The 25,862-nt window shown below is 35.2% G+C and overlaps 2 protein-coding genes across 2 annotated transcripts in view; one reads left to right on the forward strand and one right to left on the reverse strand.

Moving 5' to 3' along the window:
* Positions 1-25,862, reverse strand: part of NT5DC1 (5'-nucleotidase domain containing 1) — a 116,320-nt gene that overhangs the window by 72,968 nt on the left and 17,490 nt on the right. The gene's annotated exons all lie outside the window — the stretch shown is intronic.
* Positions 16,579-25,281, forward strand: COL10A1 (collagen type X alpha 1 chain). Its single transcript, XM_020287152.2, has 2 exons — positions 16,579-16,796; positions 22,225-25,281. The coding sequence occupies exons 1-2, from the start codon at positions 16,661-16,663 to the stop codon at positions 24,111-24,113; spliced, it is 2,025 nt and encodes a 674-aa protein (XP_020142741.1). The 5' UTR covers positions 16,579-16,660; the 3' UTR covers positions 24,114-25,281.

Genomic DNA, 25,862 nt, shown 5'->3' on the forward strand with positions numbered 1-25,862 from the left:
CAAACAAGGAACAGCAGGCAAGTGCTCAATATATTTCAAGTAAACAAATGAATGAATGGAATAAAATTTTACTCTACAAATGCCTTTTAACCATATAATCATTTAGAGTATAAACCAAAAGCAGTGTAAGTTGAAAACATACATAATTTTTCTTACTGTGCAATTTATTTCAAGAAAAAATTAGCCAAGAAAAACACGTATAGTAAAAATGTATTTGCATATATGAACACGATCTAAGATGGCTGATATGCTTATAGTCCTTAAAGATGGCGGAGGGATTCAGGGGGGTTTATAAGTGATAGCACAGGCACTGAAGGTGGCAGGTAGTTGGGCAGGATATCGGCCCTGAGGATGAGCAGCTGATACAAACTGCAATTGGGAGCTGTTAATTCTTTTTTTGTTTTTTTTTTTGAGACAGAGTCTTGCTTTGTTACCTGGGCTAGAGTGCCATGGCGTCAGCCTAGCTCACAGTAACCTCAAACTCCTGGGCTCAACGATCCTCCTGCCTCAGCCTCCCAAGTGGCTGGGACTATAGGTACATACCACCATACCCAGCTATTTTTTTTCTACTTTTAATAGAGATGGGGTCTTGCTCTTGCTCAGGCTGGTCTCAAACTGCTGAGCTAAAGCAATTCTCCTTCCTCGGCCTCACAGAGTGCTAGGATTACAAGCACGAGCCACCACCCCTGGCCAGAGCTGTTAATTCTAATCTCTGACAAATTCAGAAAGATATATACATCCAGAGATGTCAAGATGTCAATCAACAAAAAAACATTTTTAAATGCCATAAAGAGTTGTCATTGTTATCTTATTCACTCAATTACATATAGTTTTGAGTGATATTTCTAAACTCACATTTAATGTTCACTAGACATAACAATATTCCAAGACTTCCATGCTTCTCTACATTCAGATATTTTATTAAATTTCAATAATATATGCCAGAGAGCAAACATGACAAACAATATCAAATAAAAACAAGCTTACCAAATTACTGCTGGACTAATGTCCCAATCTCTAAAAGTTAAATACTTAAAAGTCACTCTTACCCAGACAGAGACTTCTCTCCATTTCTACTGCACCATTCTAATATAAGACACCACTTTCTTAACTGAACTCTCAGTGGCTATGGACTCCCTCAGTATGTTCTTCATATTGGAACCACAGTAATCTTTTAAAAATACACATCTAATTAGGTCACTCTTCCATATAAATCCAAGTGCTGGCCTCTCATGGCCCCCCTCACATTGTCACAGACGAGACCTTGGATTTAGCTCCTATTCTCTAAGCCTCAATATTTGTGGCCCACACGCCTTCTCTCATCTCCTCAACAAGGCTTTGGGGGCCATCACCAAAGGGAGATAGCACAGGGAATAAAGGTGCAACAATGTACCAACACTTTTGCCTATGAGGGGCAAACGCCAAGGTTAGGGGAAAAAAACCTCACAAGTTCTAATCCTGATTCTTTTGCAAATCAAAATCCTTATCTCAATTTCTTCCCCTCTAAAGAAAGGAGACAAGTCAAAAAGATCTATATTTGAATCTTCAAGTTCTCTGATCCCATAATGCTGTCACTACTTATTTGACATGGAGATTCCAGATTCAAAGGTTCTACCCCAATCTATACACTGATTAGGTACATTAACATTAAGGTCAACTATTTCTTTTTAAATTCATTGTCTGCACTAGGTATTTGGGTTCTTCTGGAAGATAATTATTTCTCCAATTTACAGGCTAGACACCCTTTTGACAGCTGTCCTTTGGTTCAACTTTGTGAAAAGCAACAGTTCTATGTACTTCACTATTCAAATACCACTCTGTTTTGAAAGCTCCATCTCAGACTCAACTTATTTATTCTACTAAAGTAACTTTTGAATAGGTCAGTGTTCTGTTAATACTGGCACAGAAATAATTTAGAAGATTATAATCCTAAAAATGCAGAGTCAGTCCAATAAAGACACCGTCTATTTGATTTCCTGTCATACACAGTGGAAATAAGAATAAGTTAGTATATAGAAATATAATGTTCTGAAATTTTATAGTGATGAAATCATAATTAAGCTATTAATTATGAGAAAGTTCTTAATTTAAAACTTTGGAAGTTACTGAGTGATTTAAATTGTGTTGAATTGCTAATAATATCATCTACACTTTCAAGTTCTGAACCAAATGTATAATTACTCCAAAATGTCCTACTAGGCAAAACGTATTTTGAGAACTTTGTTGACTTACTTCCCACTTGTGTTTCTTCATGGATTATGTGCCTATTTTATAATAAAGAAAAAAAATTTAAGAAACATGTGAAGTAGGCTAAAAATCCACACATCTAGGAAAGTCTAAAAAGAATGGTCAATCCGCATCACTTAAATGTTTAATATGTCTAGTGATTAAAAACAAAGGACTGGCTCCTCAGAATAAGCTGTAACTCATAAATTGGTGTCATATATATTTATTAAAAATATCTTTGGCTAGATTCTTATTTTCCCTTTTATGCTTTCATTTTGATTTACTTATAGAAATGACTAAACCACTGAAAGTATGATTTTAAAAATCAATACACTTAATTATATATGAATATCAAAGATTATTTTGCCTAATTGCCTCTCTCCCACCAAGAAGAGAAAAACAAAAATTTTCTTGAGTCAACCATATTTGTCTTTCTTATTTTTTTATGTGGATAGACAGGAGTACAAGTGACTTTTAGTTACATAGATTAATTGTATAGCGGTGGTGTCAGGCTTTTAATATATCACCCACTGCAAAGATCTGAAAACAACCAAAGTGTCCATCAATACATGAGTGGGTTAATAAAATGTGGCATATGTATAGCATGGAGTTCTACTCAGCCACAAAAAACAATGGTGATCCAGCACCTCTTGTATTATCCTGGGTAGAGATGTCGCCCATTCTACTAAGTGAAACATCACAAGAATGGAAAAACAAGCACCATATGTACTCACCATCAAATTGGTATTAACTGACTTAACTGATAAAGACTTAAGTGCACATGTAGTAGTAACATTCATTGGGTGTCAGGCAGGTGGTCGGGAGGGGATGGGTATATTCACACCTAGTGGGTGTGGTGCATACCATCTGGGGTATGGGAAGCTCTGACTTGGGTGGGGCAAAGGCAAGATATGTGACCTAAACATTTGTATCCCCGTAATAGTCTGAAATAAAAAAATAATAATAGAAAAATAATAATATACCTGTCACCTGAATAGTGTTTACTGCATCTGACAGGTAGGTTTTCGTCCCTTACCTCCTTCCCAACCTTTCCCTTCTAAGTCTCTAATGTCAATCATGACAATCTGTATGACCATGCACACCCATAACTTAGCCAAGGATAATGGCCTCCAGTTCCATCCAAATTGTTGCAAAAAACATTTTTCATTCTTTTTCATAGCTGAGTGGTATTCCATGGTGTGCATATACACCACATTTTCTTTATCCAATCATGAATTGATGGGCACTTAGATTTATTCCACATCTTTGCAATTGTGAATTACGCTACAGTAAACATTCAAGTGCAGGTGTCTTTTTGATATAATAACTTCTCTTCCTTTGGGTAGATCTTCAGCAGTGGGATTGCTGGATCAAATGATAGATTTACTTTTAGTTCTTTGAGGAATCTCCATACTGTTTTCCATAGAGGTTGTACTAATTTACATTCCCACCAACAGTATACATACATTACCTTTTCATTGCATCCATGCCAACATCTACTGTTTTTTGACTTTTTAATAATGACCATTCTGACTGGGCTAGGGTGGTATCTTATTGTGGTTTTAATTAGTATTTCTCTGATGATTAGTGAGGTTGAACATTTTTTTATGTTTGTTGGCTATTTATAAATCTTGTTGTGAGAAATGTTCATACTGTTTGCCCATTTTTTAATGGGATGATTTGTTTTATCCTTGCTGATTTGTTTGAGTTCTTTATAGATCCTGGATATTAGCCCTTTGTCAGACATATAATTTGTGAATAATTTTTTGCCCATTCAGTTAGTTGTCTATTTACTTTGTTGATTGTTTGTTTCACTGTACAGAAGCTTTTTAGAACATTTCTTTAAAAACCATTTTAGTAATTAATGACTTTGTTATATGAGCCATGCAACTGTTAGTCATTTAACAAAAAAAAAACTGATGTTCTAAAAAATTACATAATAAACTTTTATCATATTAATACTTCCATTAACTAACATGTCTACATTTTGAGAGCACTATGAAATCAATATTCACAATAATGGTCCTAAGACAATGCAAAATTGAGTAGTACTAGCAAAACATATATATTCAATATAATTTGGATTATAGTTGTCTATCACTGTATTCAAATACTGCAAAAAGTAGGCAATCTTTAGATGACAACTATGATAAATTGTAATGAAAACAAATGCTACATTATTTTTCTTTTGTTTTTTATAATGATTTAAAGTAACATTATATATTTTTAAAATATATTATGCTTGTATATGATACAATATTCAAAACATAAAGACTGGCATACAATGAAAAATCAGTCTTCCTCCCACCCCTGCCCCAATCCACCCAATTCCCATCCCAAAGGGCAAACACTCTTACTAGTTTCTTGTCTTTCCTTACACAGGTATATGAGATATTCTGTATTACATATACATCAACTATGTGTACGCATTTTACACAAGTGCTGTATACCACATAATCTATTTATAATCTATTCTATGCACTTGTTTTTCTTTTCTTTTTTTTTTTTTGTCAATTTGTGGACGTTTATTCTTGGACCACATTAACTTCATGGAAATGAAAATGATTTTTAGAGTCAGATTTTACCCCAGTCTAGGTCAATGTTGGGTGAAACATTTCCTAAAGTTATATTCTTTGCTAAAGTTTAATGTTTGACTTTGTATAGTAGGACGTCTGTGAAACACCCAGACCCCTCTTCTTAATTATCATTTTCTTTTTTTTTTAATTTCATAATATTACAGGGGTACGAATGCTTTGGTTACATAAATTGCCTTTGCACCTCTCAAGTCAGAGCTATAAGCATGCCATCCCCCAGACAGTGTGCACTGTACCCCATAGGTGTGAATCTACCCATCCCCTCTACTTCCCCCCTAACCTGCTCGACACCCAGTGAACGTTATTTCCATATGTATGCACTTGTTTTTCAACTAAATATATTTTGGAAGTCTTTTCATAGTCCATAATGAGGTACCTCCATCTTTTTAATGACAACTTAATGTTCCATTGTACAGATGTACAAAAATGTAGCTAGTTCTTATTAATGAATATTTGGACAGTTTCCTTCTGCTATTACAATGGTGTAATAAATAACTCTCTATACACCATCTACACATATGCAACTATATCTTTAGGATAAATTCTTAGAGATGGAATTTATCCTATCTTGGGCAAAGAGCATGTGCATTGAAAAATTTTACAGTTCACATTAACTTACACTTCCTGCAGCAGTTTCTATTTACAATTTTTTATTACAAATGAAATCGTAGGTTTAAAGCCATTTGTATTTCCTTTTCTTTGAATTGTGGACATCTTTTGTCCATTCATTATTCAATTGGGTTTTTTGTTTTTAATACTTTTTAAAGAAAGTTGTTTTATGTTAAGATGATTACATAAGTTGGAAATTTTTCTTCCCGCTTGTCATTTATTTTTAATTTTACTTGTACTTCTCTTTATATGCAGAATGTTTTTTAGTGTTGTCAGATTCATACATCTCATCTTTTATGGTTTTGGGTTTGAGACCATAATTCAAAAGGCTTTCTGACTCCAGGATTAAAAACAACAAATGTATATCTCCCCCCCATATTTTCTACTGATAGTTCTTTTTTAATGCTTAGATATTTGATTTCTGCAGAATTTTATTTGGTATTAAGTGTGAAGTAGGGTACAACTTTATTTTTTCAGATGCCAATCCAAGGGTCAAACACTACTTTTTGAATAATCTGTCTTCGACTGATTTGAAATGCTACCTTTATTGTATACTGAATTTCCCAGTCCTTGGGGGTCTATTTCTGGACCTTCTATTCAGCTTGAATACCACGATTCTTAAACACTATAGATCAACAAGAATTTATAGTATAGTGAAATCTAAGAAACATAAGTTATGTTGTATCATAACCTAGAGGAAACTATAAAATTTAGATTAAGTAAATATTTCTCCTAAACTTAATTCTTATTTAATTCATTTAACCACATAATTCATTTAACTTCCTCCTTCCCTTTGGCACATACTTTTTTTTGTTAAAAAGAAAGTTTCCAACTAGCCAGCTAAGAATTTCCCTTACTTTAACCCAAAGGGATTCCTTTCTCCCATTTTGAGTGAAGCAGCTCCAATTATTTACTTATATCATGTAGCTTCTGAGAAATTCACTTTTGTTCCCTGAGAAGTCTAAGTATGATTAAGTCCATTTAGCAAGCTATCTAAAATCACAGATTAATGCCACCTACTCAAAAAGTACACAATGTTTTCCTGCAGCCTGGATAACTTTTTATTTGTTTGATTCCCTTTAATCATATATTGGTTTCAAATCTCAGATTATATTCCTTTATCATACATACTCCAGGAATTCTCCCTGCCTCAAATTCTGCCCATCACACCCACTGCATAAGTATGAACATTTTTTCTAATCAGTACTAATTGTAACATAACGACCAAGTCAGGCTGTAGGACATGTGGCTGGTAACTGTGCGCATGTTAACTGTGACAGAAAGGAGGACAGCATCCCCTTTCTTCTATGCTACTCTTCAGAAATAAGTAATGGAAAACTTCTGCCTTGTACCTTGCTCTGTGAAAATAGTATAACACATTGCATACCAAATTAAAATAATTGGCAAATGGAGAACTCTGGGCAGGTGTTGGCCACTCTAAATACCATTACATAAATGTTAAAAGATGTTGATAAGCCAAATAGTTGGTTACCCATTCACTTCATATCTCATCTTTCTAAACAAATTCACTCGCAAACATTTAATAGTAAGCAGGTAATGGCTGTCCTCTGTAACATAACATTTTGCAGAGTGAGGAGAGTTTAAAGAAAATTTCGATACATTATAAGGCTTCAAGACAGAAACTCAAAGGAAGCTTTTATGTTCCATAACTTTGCTCATGTATTAGATTTAAAAGGCATTCCATTTCTCATGTGTCAATCTGATGTAAGAATCAAATCTATGACTGATACGTCCATTCATCCTGAGACTATTTCAAGTTCATACTTTAGCTGAATCCTTTTCCTTGACATCATTTCTTCACTGTTAGCAACTAGCACATTTTAAAACAAATCTAGTACTTTTGAAAAAGTTGTACAGAGAATAGTCAGTGCCATCAGCCTAAGATCCCTCATTTGAAAAAGTCTCTTTTTGTACTAGGTGCCAAACAGAGCTCTCATTCTCCTATCTTGCATATTTGTGGCTGGGATATGGTGAATTAGCTCAAAGTTGTCAGGGCTCACCACTCCTGGTTTACTTCCTGCTATCACACCCAGTGCCCTCAAGGATTACATTACTGGTGTGAAGTTTAAGAAACAGTTGCCCCAAAGTTTGGTGTGGATTACAAACAAACTCTAAGAGTCTATTTACTAGCTTTTTGGAAGTTGAGGTTAATTTAAATACACCCAAATATTTGAGTTCTAAACATAGAGTCTTATATTATATTTAAAGTAATATAGGAAACCAGAAAAAACAGTTCAATAGATATATTTAGCAGCTTAGTATATTTGAATGGAGGTTGGTGTTCTCCTTTAAGCTTACACTTTAATGTTGTAACAAGAATATGCTCGTTTTCATACTTTGTTATAAAAAGGCTTCCAATTATACAAAACCCCAGAGAATCCAATATATGAATGCAGAGCACAGGATACCATTAAAAACTGAGCTCTAGATAGCCTCATTATAAAAATAAAAATGATTATATTTATTTGGCAATGAGTGTGAAAGCCATAATGACAAAGCTCCTAATCTCTCTAAGTTTTTTCTCAAGTTATCAAAAGGTTTAAGACATTCCACTCACATCTGAGCTTTTGTAATGGGCTACAAATAGCACACTTACTACTTGTTACAGATTAAAATCTAATAGAGAAAGCACATTACAACCAAGTGCTACCATAAATTCAGCAATGTTGTAATTAATGACACAGTAATAATCTTTCTTGACTTGATTACATGAAATGAATTACTATAGTTAATTTTGTTGAATGAATGATTTATTTCCTAGGCTTATCCAGAAAATAATCACTTGTCTTTAAAAAATTATATTAATATATCAAACACTTAAATGTGCCACAGCAAAATGCTGAATCAATAGCAATTAAAAATGGCATACTTTCATTCCTTAACTATAGCTAACAAGGATAGTGTAACTTGTTGAAAATTTTCACAGAAAACAAAAATACTGTAAGTAGTAGAACTGATTCATTCTGAACAAAAAACTTAAAATAAATAGATGAGAAAATGTCACACTATCCCTTTTAATGTTAGGCATGTTCGTTAAAATCCCTTCAATTATTATCTATTTCAGGGGCAAATTTTACATGCATTTTGATATTACTTCTAAATATTATTCTAAATAACAAAATCCTGTCTCCAGGAATGTCATAGCAATAGCAAAATGCTTAATGACAGAACCATAGTCTTCTTCCAAGTATAAAACATCATGTATAAAAGTATATGATGTAAACCATGATGTATTTAAAGTATAAACCATAATGTCTATGTTTTTATATACCAAATTTTCCCACCATGAAACAATATTCTAAATTAATCCAGATTTGGGGAGGAATATGCTTGATTTCCCTGTATTCAGACTGACAAATATGTAAAGAAACTAGGACATATGGCACAAAGGCTTTTAGAACAAGAAAATATCTTTCGGAACTGACAAAAAACAGCAGCTTGCATCTTTAGCAGTCTGAAGCAGTTTACAAGGAGTGAAGAGAAACAAGAAAAGCAGTGCCAAATTATACTTTTCAAAGTTGGAAGAACACTATGAATTTTTTTAAATTTCAGAATGTTACAGAGGTACAAACATTTTGGTTACATAAATTGCTTTTGTACAGGTGAGTCAAAGTTATAAGTGTGTCCATCATCCATATGGTATGCACTGTACCCGCTATGAATTTATTTCACTGATTCCCTCCTGCTTACCTCTGAGCTAGTACCGAGAATCTCTTTTAAGCTATCATTTTATCAAGATGCCAGGGTCTCTAAAGACATTTCTGATTGCAAGCACAAAAATCAGTTCTCATTATACACTATAAACTAAGTATCTCATTTTCCTGTACATGTTTGTTTTCAGATTCTAACAAATCTCAACAAAATTATCAAATGTTAGAAATTCATATAACACATTTTAAGAGTAAAAAATGAGTTTGAGAGTAGAACTGGCATTGCTAATATATAAAATAAATGTAAAATACAAAACCTCCACCTAAGCAAGAGCTGCTTTCAAATTAGGCTGTTTTGGTTTTTATGTTATTAAAATTTTTTCCCCCAACTCAATGTAAGCTCTACTACTTTTTCCTTAGAATATGCCAAGTTACAACATTTAAGTTTTTTTAAGAAAAGAGAAAAATAGAGTTTAATAAAACAGATTTTGTGGTATTCTTGTCTTTTACAATTAAATTACTAAAATTGATCAAATTATGAAAAATAAAATGGAACACCTATGAGCTGTACTAATATTAGTTTAATATTTTAGAAAGGATATATAGTCCCCACAAAAAAGTTTCATCAAAGTAATACAAAATAAGATCCTAAATTCCATTTGTATCATGTACTACAAATGAAAATGAGAAGTAACGAATCTTTAAGACCAGTTATAAGAATATGTAATTAAATGCTGACCATAATCCTCAACTGAGAACATTTTCCTGTTGGAAATTCCAAAAAAGAAAATGTGCCACTATTTATTATAGTTGAAGAAAAATAACTTTTTTTGAATTCAAATGTTGACATAAACTTCTGTTAATGATTTATATAGAACCACTGCAAGTAAACCTAGAATTGTGAATTATATAAAAAGAATGATTACCTATCACTATTAGAAAAAGGAAGGCCATCAAAAAGAAAAACTTAGTGAAACATTCTCTACTATCTTTCACAGAGGTGCCCAATCTTTTCTAGAATATACAATGACGTGGAGCCCCACTGGAAAGTTGAGAAAAGAATAACAATTTACTGGGTCTCAATGAGTTATTTTAAAAAATGGAGTCTTTCTTGGCTAGGTGATAGCTGCAGATAACACATACAATGCCATAAAGAAAGTGAAAGACAAGTCAAAAATTGAAAGAAAATATCTGTAACACGTATAACTAATGAAAATCAATGTCCAAAATATGTAAGGAATGCTAAAAAATCAACAACAACAAAATAAAACCTGCTAAAAAACAGGCAAAGATACAAACAGGCATTTGAGAGAAGAATAAACTCAAATGACCAGTAAACATAAAAATACGTTCATCCTCATTAGAATTGGGAATATAAACAAAAATCTAATGAGATACCATTTTGCAACTACTGATTAGAAAACCTTGAAATTTAGATGACACCAAATGGTTATGCCCTTATATCCTGCTGGTGAAAACATAAAATGCGTTTAGCAAACAATTTGGAATTAGCCAGTAAGGCAGAAAAATATGTATGCGCAATATTCCACTTCTAGGTATACTCCCTAGAAAGGTTATTTTGCATGTAGCCAGAAAAATGTGTACAAAAATGTTCAAAGCAGCCTTATTTTTAACAGAAAATAGAAATAAGCTAAATATCCATCAGTAGATAAATTCTGATAAACTTGTACCATGGGAAACTATAGAGCAGTGAAAAATGAATAAACCACCACCACACACATCAGTATGGATAAATCTCAAAAACATAATGTTGTATCAAAAAACCCTGTTACATATGCACACACATACAGTATAATTCCTTTTAAATATAGAGTTTAAAAACATGCAAAAAAAAGTTGTGGGATATATATTAATATATGTGTGCTTTTAGGGGTGGGAGATGGAGTGGTAGGTATGCTTCCCACAAAGACAGAAGGAATAACAGTAACAGACTCGTAAGTCAGCACAATTACCCTTATGGGAAACACAGGGAATGCAGTCAGGGAGGTATCATAGGGGCTTCAAAAATAATGGTAATGTAGGTTTCTTTAGCTGGGCAGCAGACACACACATGTTCATTGTATTCGCATTCTTTGCCTTTAGTATAAATTATTATCCTATATATGTATCAAAGTTTTCCTAATTTTAAGTATTGAAAAAACTAGCCCTTGTTCTTGAAAACTGTAGAAAGCAGCACTGTAAGGCTGAAAAGGGAGATAGGTCTGATGTGGCCAGAAAAGCAAAGGAGTTGCTCCTACCTTGAGAAAATACATTAACTAAGTGATATATAACGGCTACATCAGCATTTCTCCTACAGTTTATAAGGGCTGGAACATGAGCATAAGCTGATGGCTTTAGGTAACAATCAGAGGAAATTAAACAAAAGAGGAATACTTAAAAATACCTGAGAGCATGCTCTTGTGGAAAATGCCAATGTAGCCTTTGAACCTGGTGTCCAAAGATGGCTGCATTCTACTTTCTGCTCTGCCACCTACAGGCTTTATGAACCTGTGCAATTCCTTAACCTCCTGAGCTTCAGTTTCCTTACATACAAAATAAGAGCAATAATATATATCACATAAGGTTACTGTGGATCAAATGAGAAAAGTAAAACACCTGACACACAGAAGACAATAAATGCAAGTCCAATCTGAAGACAAAGTTGAATCAGATCTATCTAGAGTAATAATCATGGAATGTTATTTAAAAAATGACTGACAGAAAACTCAAGTGCTATATTAGGTCTCAAAGACAGAAAACTTTTATACAAATGGCCCTCACTTTGAATATGGCTTAATATTTTAAATGCCTTTTAAGCAAAACAAAGTTAAATTGCTATGCCCCCCAGGATGAAAAATATCTAAAGAAACTTAGCTCATAAAATGATCCACACGTGTACTTTTCAATTGAAAAACTAGATCATAAAATGCAATAAAATAAAATTAACACATTCTAAAAGCTGATTGTGTCCATCATTGTCATATGAAATGTTTTTTAAAATTCTGATAAACTTATCAACACTGCAAGTCAAATGCATTTTAAAAGCAGTTCAATATGGTTATACTGAGGCATACAATGTGCATTAAAATGTACAAGAATTTTGTTGTGTCACCACTGACAGTAAATAAGGTGTAGTAAATAAGAGTAAATAAGGATAGGTAGAATTCAAATATAATTATTTCTAAAACCAATGAATAAAAATATATGACATGTATGCATATTTACATGTATATTATATATGCGTATCTATGCATATACTTGTGTGTGTATATATGTGTCTATATACGTATCTGTCACACATAAGATAAGTGGGGTAATGTAAATATAGCCTAAAGCATTTGATGATATTAAGAAATGGTTAAATTTTTAAAATATGATGAAGATATTGTTGTAAAGAAAAAGGATTCTGGCCGGGCGCGGTGGCTCACGCCTGTAATCCTAGCACTTGGGAGGCCGAGGCAGGCGGATTGCTCGAGGTCAGGAGTTCGAAACCAGCCTGAGCAAGAGTGAGACCCCGTCTCTACTATAAATAGAAAGAAATTAACTGGCCAACTAATATATACAGAAAAAATTAGCCGGGCATGGTGGCGCATGCCTGTAGTCCCAGCTACTCGGGAGGCTGAGGCAGCAGGATTGCTTGAGCCCAGGAGTTTGAGGTTGCTGTGAGCTAGGCTGATGCCATGGCACTCACTCTAGCCTGGGCAACAAAGCAAGACTCTGTCTCAAAAAAAAAAAAAAAAAAAAAAGAAAAAGAAAAAGGATTCTTTATCTTATCTTCTGGAGAAATATGTGGAAATATTCATCAATGAATTGTTACAATATATGGGATTTGCTTCAAAATTTGGGGTGGTGGTGAATGAAAGTAAGATTGAGTGACAGTAAATTGAGATTAGTTTAAGTCAGGTGATAGGTACATAGGAATTCATTGTAACTATTCTCTCTACTTCTGTATAAGACTACAATTTCCTATAATAAAGTTTAAAACCCATGTGAACACAAACAGCAAAAATTATGTAGCTAATATTAGCAAGCTGGTAATAGAACACTGACATCATTCAAACTTAGGAGTCCATCATGATCACCTGAGGAGCTTTTTCAAAATTTAGTCTCTGAACTATCACTATCTTAATGAACCCCAAAGATTGAAGGAATTGTATCATATCCCTCATTACTGTAGGAGTGGGGAAAATAGGCTGAGAGCCACTGTGTAAATACCTTAACAGTAATGAATATGCATTATTTGCCAATATTTATCTCAATGCCTGACACTTAAAAGATACTCAAGAAATTTTTGGTGAATTAGTCATGACCCAAGGGTATGTAAATGAATAGGCAAGCTTAATAGCAGCTAATTGCTATATTTCCAAAAAACATCATTAATATTTGATATTAAAAAATCACGCAGGTTACTGAGTTTAAAAAGCATGGCTCTCTGTTTTAAGTGGAATGGATTTCCTTCATAAAGCCACAGACTAGTCACTTCAAACAACTACAAGTAAACATCTAGAATAAAAAGTTTTAAATACACAAATTGGGTGGAGTGTGGCTAGCAAATATTCTGATTCTACAATCTGTCTTGGACAAGACAGTGCTTCTTATGTGACTAACAAAGCAAATAGTAGTCAGATTCCTTGTGCTGAAATAAGTACACTATTTGCAAAAAGGGTTGAGCATCCAAGGTTTATTCAATAAAGACACCACATTTTCCAAAGCTAAAGGGGAATACAGAATGACAAATACGCACATATATTTACATATCCCAAAAAGAAGGCATGTAACCACCTGGTATGGATTTTTGTTTTTCGGTTCTAGTAAGTACTAAATGAAGCCAAATCTACCATCTGACCACAGGGAGCAGCAGAATACCTCAAGCAGGAGAATAATCTAATTTTAAGGCTGGGAGGAGTTTATAAACCACCTTGTCCAAACTTTTCATTGTGTTGATGAAAAAACAGAAAAACCTCTGAAAATTATTAGAATAGCCACAGATGAACAAATGTTCTACACAGGTGCATTAGTGGTAGATACAAAGAGCTTAGAACTAATCTTCTGAATGTTCTCATGAACAAAAACCAACAGGGTATCAGTCTCAATTATAAACATATGTAAATACTAAAATATGTATTTCTAATAATGCCTTTCAAAACAAATTCTTCAACTGGTATTCAAGAGCATCCATAATGTCACCTCACCTACTTTTTCAAAATCTTGTCCAAATGAACCATAAGCAAATAGAAGGCAGCTGTTTTCTCTCACTTATCTTTTGTGATCTCTTACAGATATAGTAGAGTACATATTATAATTACAAAAGCTATTCAATATATAATTTCCAAATGATGAAAGAATGATTGCAGTATAAACTTTCCAATTCTCCTGTTAATTTGAACTTTATAAAAGCCATATTTTTCATGTGCATCTATTAGTATTATACAGAGACATATATGACAATGTAGATTTTTTTTTAATATGGCAATCAACAAAAGGCTTAAAAGTGGAAGGAGAAAAAGAGCAGGTGAGATGAGTTATCCACTTACGTTTCTACAAGGGGCTATATAAGGCTTGTTGTACACACACAGAAAATTGCCTACATAGAGAGAGAAAAGAAAGGACAAACCTTTATCTCATTCACCAAATATTCAATTATTTCAATTATTGATCAATACTGAATCTAAACTACTTTAATTCTGTGGAGATACAAAAATGATGTAGCTATGCTTGTGAATGAAATTCTTATTCTCATCCAGTTCACCTGTATAGTCAATTTAATTTAGATTTGAAATGAGGAAATTAAATATAAAATTTGGGGTCTCAATTTCCTGCCTTTATAAGATTTTTTTAGGATCTTGAAAACTGATTTTAAAAGTCTCCTAACATTAGGAGACTTTAGGTTAAAGAGTTAGGTTAAAGAGACCTAACTACTGAACTTAACATTTACTTACACCTTTGGGGAAAAATATTTCTAATTGGGATAATTCAAGATCCCTAAAGGAAATTGCAAGGTAAGCCAATGATACTTTAAAAAGCTGAAAGCAGTTTGAATTTTTTTTTCTCCTGAAATTTACACAGCAACCTTATGTAAATAAACATAATATGAGATTATCAAGTTAAGGAGCTGTTGCAAACTCTATTGCAACTCTAAAGTAAAATCTAAATTTAAGCAAGAAAATCTGCAGCCATTTACTGAACACAGTATATGGTGTTGTGAATAGAGTCTACATCCTTCAGGGTAATTACACTGCTGACTGTATCATCAAATTCAGAGGCAGATGGCCTACCTCTGTCTGAAAAATTTAAAATATTTAATATGCAAAAATTTTAAATATTTAATATGCTATCATACTTTAAGTTTCTCTTACTAACTTCTGAGGGCTTACACTAAAATCCTGAAATGCAAACAAATTTTCACCATTTTGTTTCTTTCACTCAAGACTAAAAATAATTAAAAATTGGGATAAGTCATTTTCATAAAAATTTAGAAACATTAATAGACACATTGATGGCTGTACATAATAACTGAAGAATTTAGATGATGGTTTAAATCTAAACCCCCACCCCAAGATAATTCTTCACCTACTGTTATGTACTACCACATATTCCCAACCAAGTAAACACAGACTATGTTTTTCAAAAATAAAAATGGGGTATGATCATCTCATCATGAACCAGCCTAAACACTGGAGTAATAATATCTAAAATAAAATCCCAGAAAAATATGGTGCATGGTTAAAACTATTAATATATATTTAAGACAAAGAGTTTATTTTTCAATAAGAAAACAAGAAAAATGAGAACCAGACCTGATCTTGTGTGTCTGCCCAATAGAACTTTTCACCATAATTAGTGCTTGTCACCTCTAAGGGGAGGAGCTTAAGCTCAGGGTAACCTCATGCAGCAAAGAAAAAACAGTATAAATACCACAGGGCAGCTCTGTAGAGGCACCTTCTGCATTGCTCGCCTGACCAGTGGAGGCCTCAGAAAGCTGCCAAGACACCACCTCTAGGAACTCCCAGCACTCAGGCAAGTAAGTCTATGAATTGATGCTCACTGGTGGACTTCCATGTTAGCTTGCTTGGAAACAAGCTTCAATAAATTAACTATTGGGTTTGCTTTGTGATTTTTAAAAAATGGCTTTCTACTAAAATACACTAAGAAAGTTTCATTTGTATCAGTCTATATAAGATAGTCCTAATAAAACCATATTGTAAAAATTTGTCCTAATCTGAATTTTAGTGTATTTTGAAACTATTGGATATTTCAGGCTATGTCAAAGATCCTGAATTATTTAATAGAGACATCCAATAATAATGTGTCTCTTTTTTTGTAAATCACTTTATTTTTACCTTATTACTTGAATGTGGCTTCCAAAAACAACTAAGACATATATTCACATAAATAAAAAATTATCTCTCATTAATTTATGGAGTATATTCAAAATATATAGGATAAGGTAAAAAAGTAGACAACTGTATAAAGACATCTGTGTAAAATGAGAATAAAACAGGTCCATAACAAAGCTGTATAAAATTATTCTTTTCTGTTTTTCAGAATCCATCAGAGAATATGCTGCCAAAAATAGCCTTTCTGCTGCTAATGTCCTTGAACTTGGTTCCATCCTTTACTACCTTTACAGGCATGAAAGGACCACTACCCAACATCAAGGCACACTTCTTCATTCCCCACACCATGAACAGTAAAGGTAAACTGAATTGTATACTTTGCTCTATTAACCAGTTGGTGGATGCTTTCTATAATCTTAACCATCTCTTTAACAAAATGCTTATAACATCATAAATTATTTTCCAACTCCTCAATCAGCTCAAAGTGTTACATCCAAGTGATTTGTGAAAAAAGTAGGTCTATCCAAGAACATTAATATCTTTTGCTCAGTAAGTGCAGCAGAAAGTATATACCTGAAAGTACAGTAAAAAGATATACCTGAAGAATATTAAGAACTTTTATGTGTAAAGATCTTTTTCTTTAAATGATGTTTTTACACAAACTACACATAATCTAGAAATATTAATCCAATCAAAATTAATCAAGCTTACAAATTTTAAATTAAAAATAACTGCCAATTGTATAAAGAGAGTAGCAGGTTTATATATCTAAATTTAAACATTTACTTTTAAAACTCATTCAACTAGCCCATAAATACACACAAAACTGAGTCTTAGCAAATAAAACCTGATGCTCTCCCTAAATAAATTTAATAGAGAAATGAAGCAGCAATTCTCATAATTACTTACACATTTTTAATATCACTTAGGAGTAAAATGCACAGACTTTACTGCCGCATACCAATTATGTGTGTGATCTCGGGGGGAAGTTATTTATTCTCTGTGTGGCCGCAGGGGAAGTTATTTACCCTCTCTGTGCCTTAGTTTCCCTATTTGTAAAATAAGAATCAGCTATCTCAAGGGGCTGTACTGAAGATTAAATGAGTTAACATCTGTAAAGTACTTTAAGTGTTGCTATTACTAGTACTACTGATACTCCTATTTCTATTACTTGTAATTCTACGTCTAATACTACTATTCTACTGGTATAGCCTTAGGTAAGTTTTGACTTTGTCTTTGAATCTATTCTTCATCTGCCCAGCTTTCTTGGTTACCGTGAAGGGTATTGAGATAATACCTTGTATATGTGAAGTACTAAGAGATTTTCAAAGGAGGGCAATGTGTAGGCCTCATACTCAGTAATTCCACTTAGTGCCATCTGACACAAACTGACTATAAAACATCTACTAAATAATATAAACTGTAGGCTTCAAATTTCCTTTCCCTAATATTTTTCATCTTAGCTATATATTTTATCATGTAAATAAAGCTAAGGATATTTGGCATAAACTTTAAACACTATGCTCTTGAGAAAAACCATTTCAAGTACAGGAAACTTGTAAGACTGTCATTTTAAGAAGATGAAATTTAAAATATTTTATAAAAGGTAGCTTAATATTTAAAAACAAATGCATGCATAGGTGTACAACAGATACTCTTGCATGTCTCACAATATAAATAAAGATAAAACCAGGAAAGAAAAAAATAAAAGACAAAGAAACTTGCTACTTTACTTGAAGGCAACAAATGCAATTTGTAATGTTATAATAAACATCACTGGATTCCATAATCTCTATGACCATAAATTCAGACTTTTTTTATACCTTACCAAGATCATAATCAACATTCTTGAATTAAAAATAAAATATACCACATTTATAAGGTTAAAAAGATATTTTTATCTTCCTCCCTTAATATACTGTATCGTCTTGGCTATTTTTACAGAACAAATAAAAGTATCTTGTTACCAAATGAAGCTATATTTTACTATTAACCTTGGTCTCTTTTTGATAAGACAAGGTAGAAATTCAAATACATTACCATCTACTGGCAGGCATGAATGCATTGTAACAAACACACAAGCCCACAGGTAAATACAAGCAAAACATTGAGTTGATAACAGAAATTCGAGGAGTTCCTATGTAATTCCTAGGCATATCTGCTCAACATAGACTGAAAGAGAATTCGGCCAAAACACACTGAACTGTGCTGCAGAGGATTCCACAGCTAGTGAGCAGACACAGGTGCCATAGTCTGACACATCCAACCACTATTTAAGTTTTAAAAAACTTAATAGTTGGTACGCATTTTTCCTTGAGGATGGTGCCTCCCTAATCTTGAACGAATGAAATTGTTTTCAGATGGCAAACTACAAACAGGGGCTGTCCCCTGAGGATTCAAACAGAAGTTAAATTTTCCTACTGAGGTTAAGGACCCATTAGTACAACATTCCAAGCCACAAAGATCACCGTGACATTGGAGTGCTAGCCTCAAATGGTGCCCAGTGCAGTTGTTTTCATTGACTTGTTTTTCCTCTTTAAGTGTAAAACAGATTTCCAGTCATACTAAGACAATTAGTTTTAGTATGAACATGACCCTTATAATCAGATTCTGAAGCAAATCTCAGTCTAACATGGTTTGCATTTTTAAAAATGCAAAAAAAAATGCTATGTTATTCCAAACTATTAAGAAATGACTTATTTATTTATTCTATTTTCAATGTATTTACATCCATTCATACATATAAATATATCATGTATATATACTAAAGTCAATCAATATAGATATGTGTTTATATGGAAAGCTTTTTTTTCTTTTGTTTCATTATATTATGGGAGTACATATATTGTCAGGGTTACATATATTGCCCCTGCCACCCCCCACCCCCAGAACTTCAAGTGTATCCAAACCCCAGGTGGTGCGCACCACACCCATTATGTAAGTATACACTCTTCCCCTCCCCCTCCCCACCTGCCCACCACCCTATAAAAGTTATTTTTCTTTCTTTTTTTTTTTTTTTTGGCATTTTGTTTACTTTGTATATCTTTGCCTCTCCCTAAGAAGGGTTAGAAGGCATTCCCTTACCCTGGCAATGCTCACCACATCCTAGGATGTGGGTCTCCCTGCCCTGCCCCCTCAATCCCTAGTGAGTACTACCACCATTTGAGCACCATAGTTTTAATCAGTCAGTACCAATTTAATAGTGAGTAGATGTGGAGCCCATTTTCCTGGTCTTGTGTTGCCTCACTTTGGATAACAGGCTTAAACTTAATCCAGGATAGCATAAACAGTGCTAGCTCACTGTCATTTTTTAGAATTGAGTAATATTCCATTGTGAGCATATACCACATTTTAATTACCCACTCCTGAACTGACGGGCACTTGGGTTGTTTCCATGACCTTGCAATAGTGAATTGTGCTGTGGAAATCTTTTTGAAAAATTAATTTTTCTCAGTCTTTTTCCTAATGTCATTTTTTAAAAAATCCATGGGAAAGTTCTATGTATTTAAATGTTTACAAATTGAAATATAACTTTAATTAGTATAAAATATAAAGATACCTAAATCTAAAACAATTGTTTCCCTATTTCAGCATATGTACTTTAATGATTTGCTCTGTATTTTATATACACCAAATGTTTTTCAAATCTCAGGAACATCTTTACCTATGAGAATAATACTAGCAAATACTGTTAGCTGACTACTTGTGTGTCAGTCAATTAGTATGAGAGATTTTTTATTTTAATACACTTGTGTACCAACAACTAATAGTTAAAGTGTACTATATCTATAAAAATTTTTCAAAGGTAATTTACAATTCATTTCAATTCATTTACTATTAATTCCCCTTTAGTCTTCAGTGTGAGTTTTTAAATCATTACAAATTTAGTTACAGTTTAAGTATATTAATAATTTTTTTTTGTTCTCACAACAACAAAAAGATGTGGCTCAAAAGTCATAGCTATAAGTCAACTTCAGGGTTTTGGCTAAACTATTCAAGTACTGGGACATCCACTAAATCTACAATACTATGACCCATTTTTCAAAAGTATAAGACTCTAAATCGTATAAGTAGGCATTCTACTGTTTCTGAAATTTATTAAGCAGAAAATGATTAATATTAAAATTCTGCAAGTAGATTTAAAAATCAAGTAATTTTATTATCATTTTTGCTAACTATTAAATACTTTCTCTGAAAAATAAGGATTATTTTTCATGTAGATGCTTATGACGATTATTGCTAAAAGACGGACTTAATAATACTTCCCTAATAGTATATTCTGATACCCACAATGCCTAGTATATCCTACCTTTGAATGACCAAAGCAGCCCTTGGACACCTCTTAACGCACTTACCATGTGCACACTTACTTACTGTTTGTGACTGAAGCCCTTACAGGACACATTCTGTGCTTTCTCCACACCTGTGGCCCAACAGTGTTTTTCATATCATGGGCACTAAATATGTGATTTTTGTGTTTAAGTTCAATATATCGAGTCAAACGAACTCATAGCTCTATGAAATCAAACAATATTTATTTGTATTTAGATAAGCACTTTAATACTATTTATATATCTCACCCATTATGCCTAATTCTCTAATTCTTTGTTTCAAGTTTAAGTCAATAACGGAGAGTATATTGACTTAAACTTGAAACATACACACATGCACTTTCAGGTAAAAAAAAAGAAAATCAACCTAAATCTAAACTATTTTCAGCAGGGCCATGGCAGATGTAAACTAGAATTAATTCCATTTCTTATTTATGTCTGATAGGATAGCTTTGTGAGGGAAAATTGTTAAAGTTCTTAAACATTTTCTCACTTATTCTGCACTTGTCTTTTCTGCATTTTCTGTTAAATAGCTAAATAGCTTTTCTTTTTTTTCCTTTCTACCATGTTTCCCCGAAAATAAGACAGGGTCATATATTTATATTTCCTTAAGAAGACACTCTAGGGCTTATTTTCAGGGGATGTGTTATTTTTTTTAAGTAAAGTACAACAATCTACATTTATTCAAATATAGTTAAGTTGTCTTCTTCAGGAACATCATCATAGTAAAATGGCAGCCACAGCTTTCCTTCTTCCCCCTGGGGACACACGATACCTAAAGCAGAGCATCTTGCTCCTCACTTCATTGAGGAGACTTTCCCCTCAAAGCCTCAGCTTGCAGCACACACAGGATGGCCAGGTCCCGACAAGGGGAGCCGACCTTGTTGGTGGGGCTACCCGCACCTTTCCAGTCACCTCTGGGATTGTAGCTGTCATGATGGGGCAGATGAGAAGGGTTGCTCGTCTTCTTTACCGCTCCAAGTCAAAATGCATGGGTTGTGCAGATACGCTGCATAGCCATGCCCATCACTAGGTCTTATATTCAGGGTAGGGCTTATATTGCGCAAATGCTTAGAAATCCTGCTAGGGCTTATTTTATGGGTAGGTCTTATTTTTGGGGAAACACGGTAGGTAGATAATTTTTCCAAAACAAATGTGATAGATTTACCTCTACTGCACTCTTATTCTAGAGTGGATTCTTCACATCCCAGCTGATTTTCATGGATCATTAAGATGTGATGGAAGTATTATGATAGCCATGGTTTTCTGAACCATTTTCTCTAGCAGTGTTTTTTTTAAAACTATATAAAACATATCATCTAAAACCATTTCAGACTGGTCTGCCTACAATGGACTGAATGACACTGCAATGTCCTGTGCCAATTCAATTCATATTTTGAGAAGCAATGACTAACTATCCCGCTTTCTGGGTGGGTGTATTGGGTATGTCTTTTAGGTATACCAGTAAGAAAAGAGCAAGGTATTCCTGGTCCACCAGGCCCTGCTGGACCTCGCGGCCTCCCAGGTCCTTCTGGACCACCAGGAAAACCAGGCTACGGAAGTCCTGGACTCCAAGGAGAGCCAGGGTTGCCAGGACCACCGGGACCATCGGCCATTGGGAAGCCAGGTTTGCCAGGACTCCCAGGAAAACCAGGGGAGAGAGGACCACATGGACAAAAAGGAGATATTGGACCAGCTGGCTTACCAGGACCACGGGGCCCACCAGGACCACCTGGAATCCCTGGCCCAGCTGGACTTTCTGTGTCAGGAAAACCTGGACAACAAGGACCTACAGGAGCCCAGGGACCCAGGGGGTATCCTGGAGAAAAGGGTGCACCAGGAGTCCCTGGTGTGAATGGACAGAAAGGGGAAACAGGGTATGGTGCTCCTGGCCGCCCAGGTGAGAGGGGCCTTCCAGGCCCACAGGGTCCCATGGGACCACCTGGTCCTCCTGGAGTAGGAAAAAGAGGTGAAAATGGGTTTCCAGGACAGCCAGGTATCAAAGGTGATCGGGGTATTCCAGGAGAAAGGGGACCAAGTGGCCTACCAGGTCCCCGAGGTCCTCCTGGGGAACGGGGACCAGAATGCATTGGAAAGCCAGGAGCTCCTGGAGCCCCAGGCCAGGCAGGGATTCCAGGAACAAAAGGTCTCCCTGGGGCTCCAGGAATAGCTGGGCCCCCAGGAGCTCCTGGCTTTGGAAAACCAGGCTTGCCAGGCCTGAAGGGACAAAGAGGACCTGCCGGCCTTCCAGGGGCTCCAGGTGTCAAAGGAGAACAAGGGCCAGCGGGTCATCCTGGGGAGCAAGGTCTGACTGGACCCCCTGGAAATATGGGACCCCAAGGACCAAAAGGCATCCCAGGCAACCATGGTTTCCCAGGCCCTAAAGGCGAGACGGGGCCAGTTGGGCCTGCAGGATACCCTGGAGCTAAGGGAGAAAGGGGCTCCCCCGGGTTGGATGGAAAACCAGGGTACCCAGGAGAACCAGGTCTCCATGGCCCTAAGGGTAACCCAGGATTACCAGGCCCAAAAGGTGACCCTGGAGTTGGAGGATCTCCTGGTCTCCCAGGCCCTACGGGCCCAACAGGAGCTAAGGGAGTGCCTGGACACAATGGGGAGGCTGGTCCAAGAGGCACCCCTGGAATACCAGGTACTAGAGGCCCCATTGGGCCACCAGGCATTCCAGGATTCCCTGGAGCTAAAGGGGATCCAGGAAATCCAGGTCCACCTGGCCCAGCTGGCATAGCAACTAAGGGCCTCAATGGACCCACTGGGCCACCAGGGCCTCCAGGGCCAAGAGGCCACACTGGAGAGCCTGGCCTCCCAGGGCCCCCAGGGCCCCCAGGCCCACCAGGTCAAGCCGCCATGCCCGAGGGCTTTATAAAGGCAGGACAAAGGCCTGGTATTTCTGGGATGCCTCTTACTAGTGCCAACCAGGGAATAACAGGAATGCCTGTGTCTGCTTTTACTGTTACTCTCTCCAAAGCTTACCCAGCAGTAGGTACTCCCATCCCATTTGATAAGATTTTGTATAACAGGCAACAGCATTATGACCCAAGAACTGGAATCTTTACCTGTAGGATACCAGGAATATACTATTTTTCCTACCATGTGCATGTGAAAGGGACTCATGCTTGGGTAGGCCTGTATAAGAACGGCACCCCTATAATGTACACCTATGATGAATATTCCAAAGGCTACCTAGATCAGGCTTCAGGAAGCGCCATAGTCGATCTCACAGAAAATGACCAGGTGTGGCTCCAGCTGCCCAATGCGGAGTTGAATGGCCTGTACTCCTCTGAGTATGTCTATTCCTCTTTCTCAGGATTCTTAGTGGCTCCCATGTGAGCACACTCCCACTGAGCTAATCTAAATCTTCTGCTTGGAAAGGCATTTCCCCAACTCCCTCCCACCCCACAAAATGCATACGGAGGTAGGCTGAAAGGAATGTGAGTAATTTTTATTTTCCAAAATACAGATTTGAGCTATCAGATCAACAATTTCCCTCCCCTTGAAAAGTGAGCAGCAAGAGTAAGCATGTGAAGACCCTCTTGAATTGAGTGAGCAATCCTAAGGCCCTTTAAAGTATTCTGCGAACTCCTTTAATATTTAAAATTTCATCACAGAAGTCTTACTAAGTTAAAAAAATATAAAACTAGCACAAAACCCCCCCCCAGAAATAAGCCTCTAAATTATATTAAATTTGACTTCAGAAACTTAGGATTTCCTTGTAAAATAAGGCTGTTTCTAACAATCAATATGAGAACTTCCAGGAAACATTCAGGAGGAAGTATCATATAACTTTATAGAACTTAAATACTTGAATATTCAAATTTAAAAGACACTGTATACCCTGAGATATTTCTGATGGTGCATTGTTCAGAGGCCTATATGGTCCCTTTCATCAAGATCTATTCAAATATACAGGTGCATATATACTTTTTAAAGTTCTCATTAAAAACCAAAATAGTATGTTGAAATTAATCTGAAATGCAAGGTGCTTTAGTCAATGAATCTTTTAAAACTTTTATGTGATTGCAGAGAAGTTTTCTATATACCCAGTACATCTTGAAATCAGGTGTCTGACCTATTCTTATTTATTTAACACAAGTGTGATTAATTTGATTTCTTTAATTCCTTATTGAATCTTATGTGATATGATTTTTGTGGGTTTATAGAACATTAGCATATATACCTTGTGCCTCCCACTTCAGTGAAATTGTAACTAATATCAAGGGTTTCAAAATTTGACTAGAAGTGAAAAGATATTATTTATTTATGCTCTGTACTGTATTTTTATATTGCTGTTTAAAACTTTTAAGCTGTGCCTCACTTATTAAAGCATGAAATGTTTTACTATTCCTTATTTACAATGCAATAAAATAACATCAATAGATTTTTTATGCTGGATTTATTTGAAAGCAGCTATTTGCTGTTTTCAACCATTCTTTAGGGCTTTTTATTTTACAAAGATAATAAAAAAAGTAAAAAATAAAAAAGTGTTGGGTGGCTTTTACAGTTGTCATGGATATGTCCTTCCAATGGGGACGGGCATTCCCACACACCCAAGCACTCAGTGTAGACTGTGAAAAGGGACCCACAAAGCCACATGAGCAGGGTCAAGAGCTGATGACTAGAAACAGAAAAATGAGACAATCATCCCAAAGCAGTGATTTTTCTTCTGGGCAGGAAAGAAGCAGGTGGCAGAGAAACATGTACTTTGAATAAATATCCTGCAGTTACTATTTATTATCTTGACATGTTTTTAGTTATAATATTTAAAATTATTTTGACGGCTTGAATTACATTAAAAGGAAGTCAAGTAATTTTTATTTCAATCAAAAGGCAATATTTTTCCAAGCTAAACAATACTGCTCTTGAGTATCCATCAGCCCATTAGTTGAATCAGCAAGATCTGGTTCAAGTCACTGGGGTAACATACTATAGAGGCATCTATTTATTCCTTAGAAGCAACTTTGTGTAGCCACAGCAAGGCTGTGAATGAAAGGTAGGCTCAAGGCTGGTGCTATCTCTGCCTCCATTCTGGGTCAGCCAGTCCTGTTTCTTAAGCAACAAGAATGAAATTTCTTCTAGCAG

This window comes from Microcebus murinus, chromosome 5, assembly GCF_040939455.1.
Source record: "Microcebus murinus isolate Inina chromosome 5, M.murinus_Inina_mat1.0, whole genome shotgun sequence".
NCBI lineage: Eukaryota > Metazoa > Chordata > Mammalia > Primates > Cheirogaleidae > Microcebus > Microcebus murinus.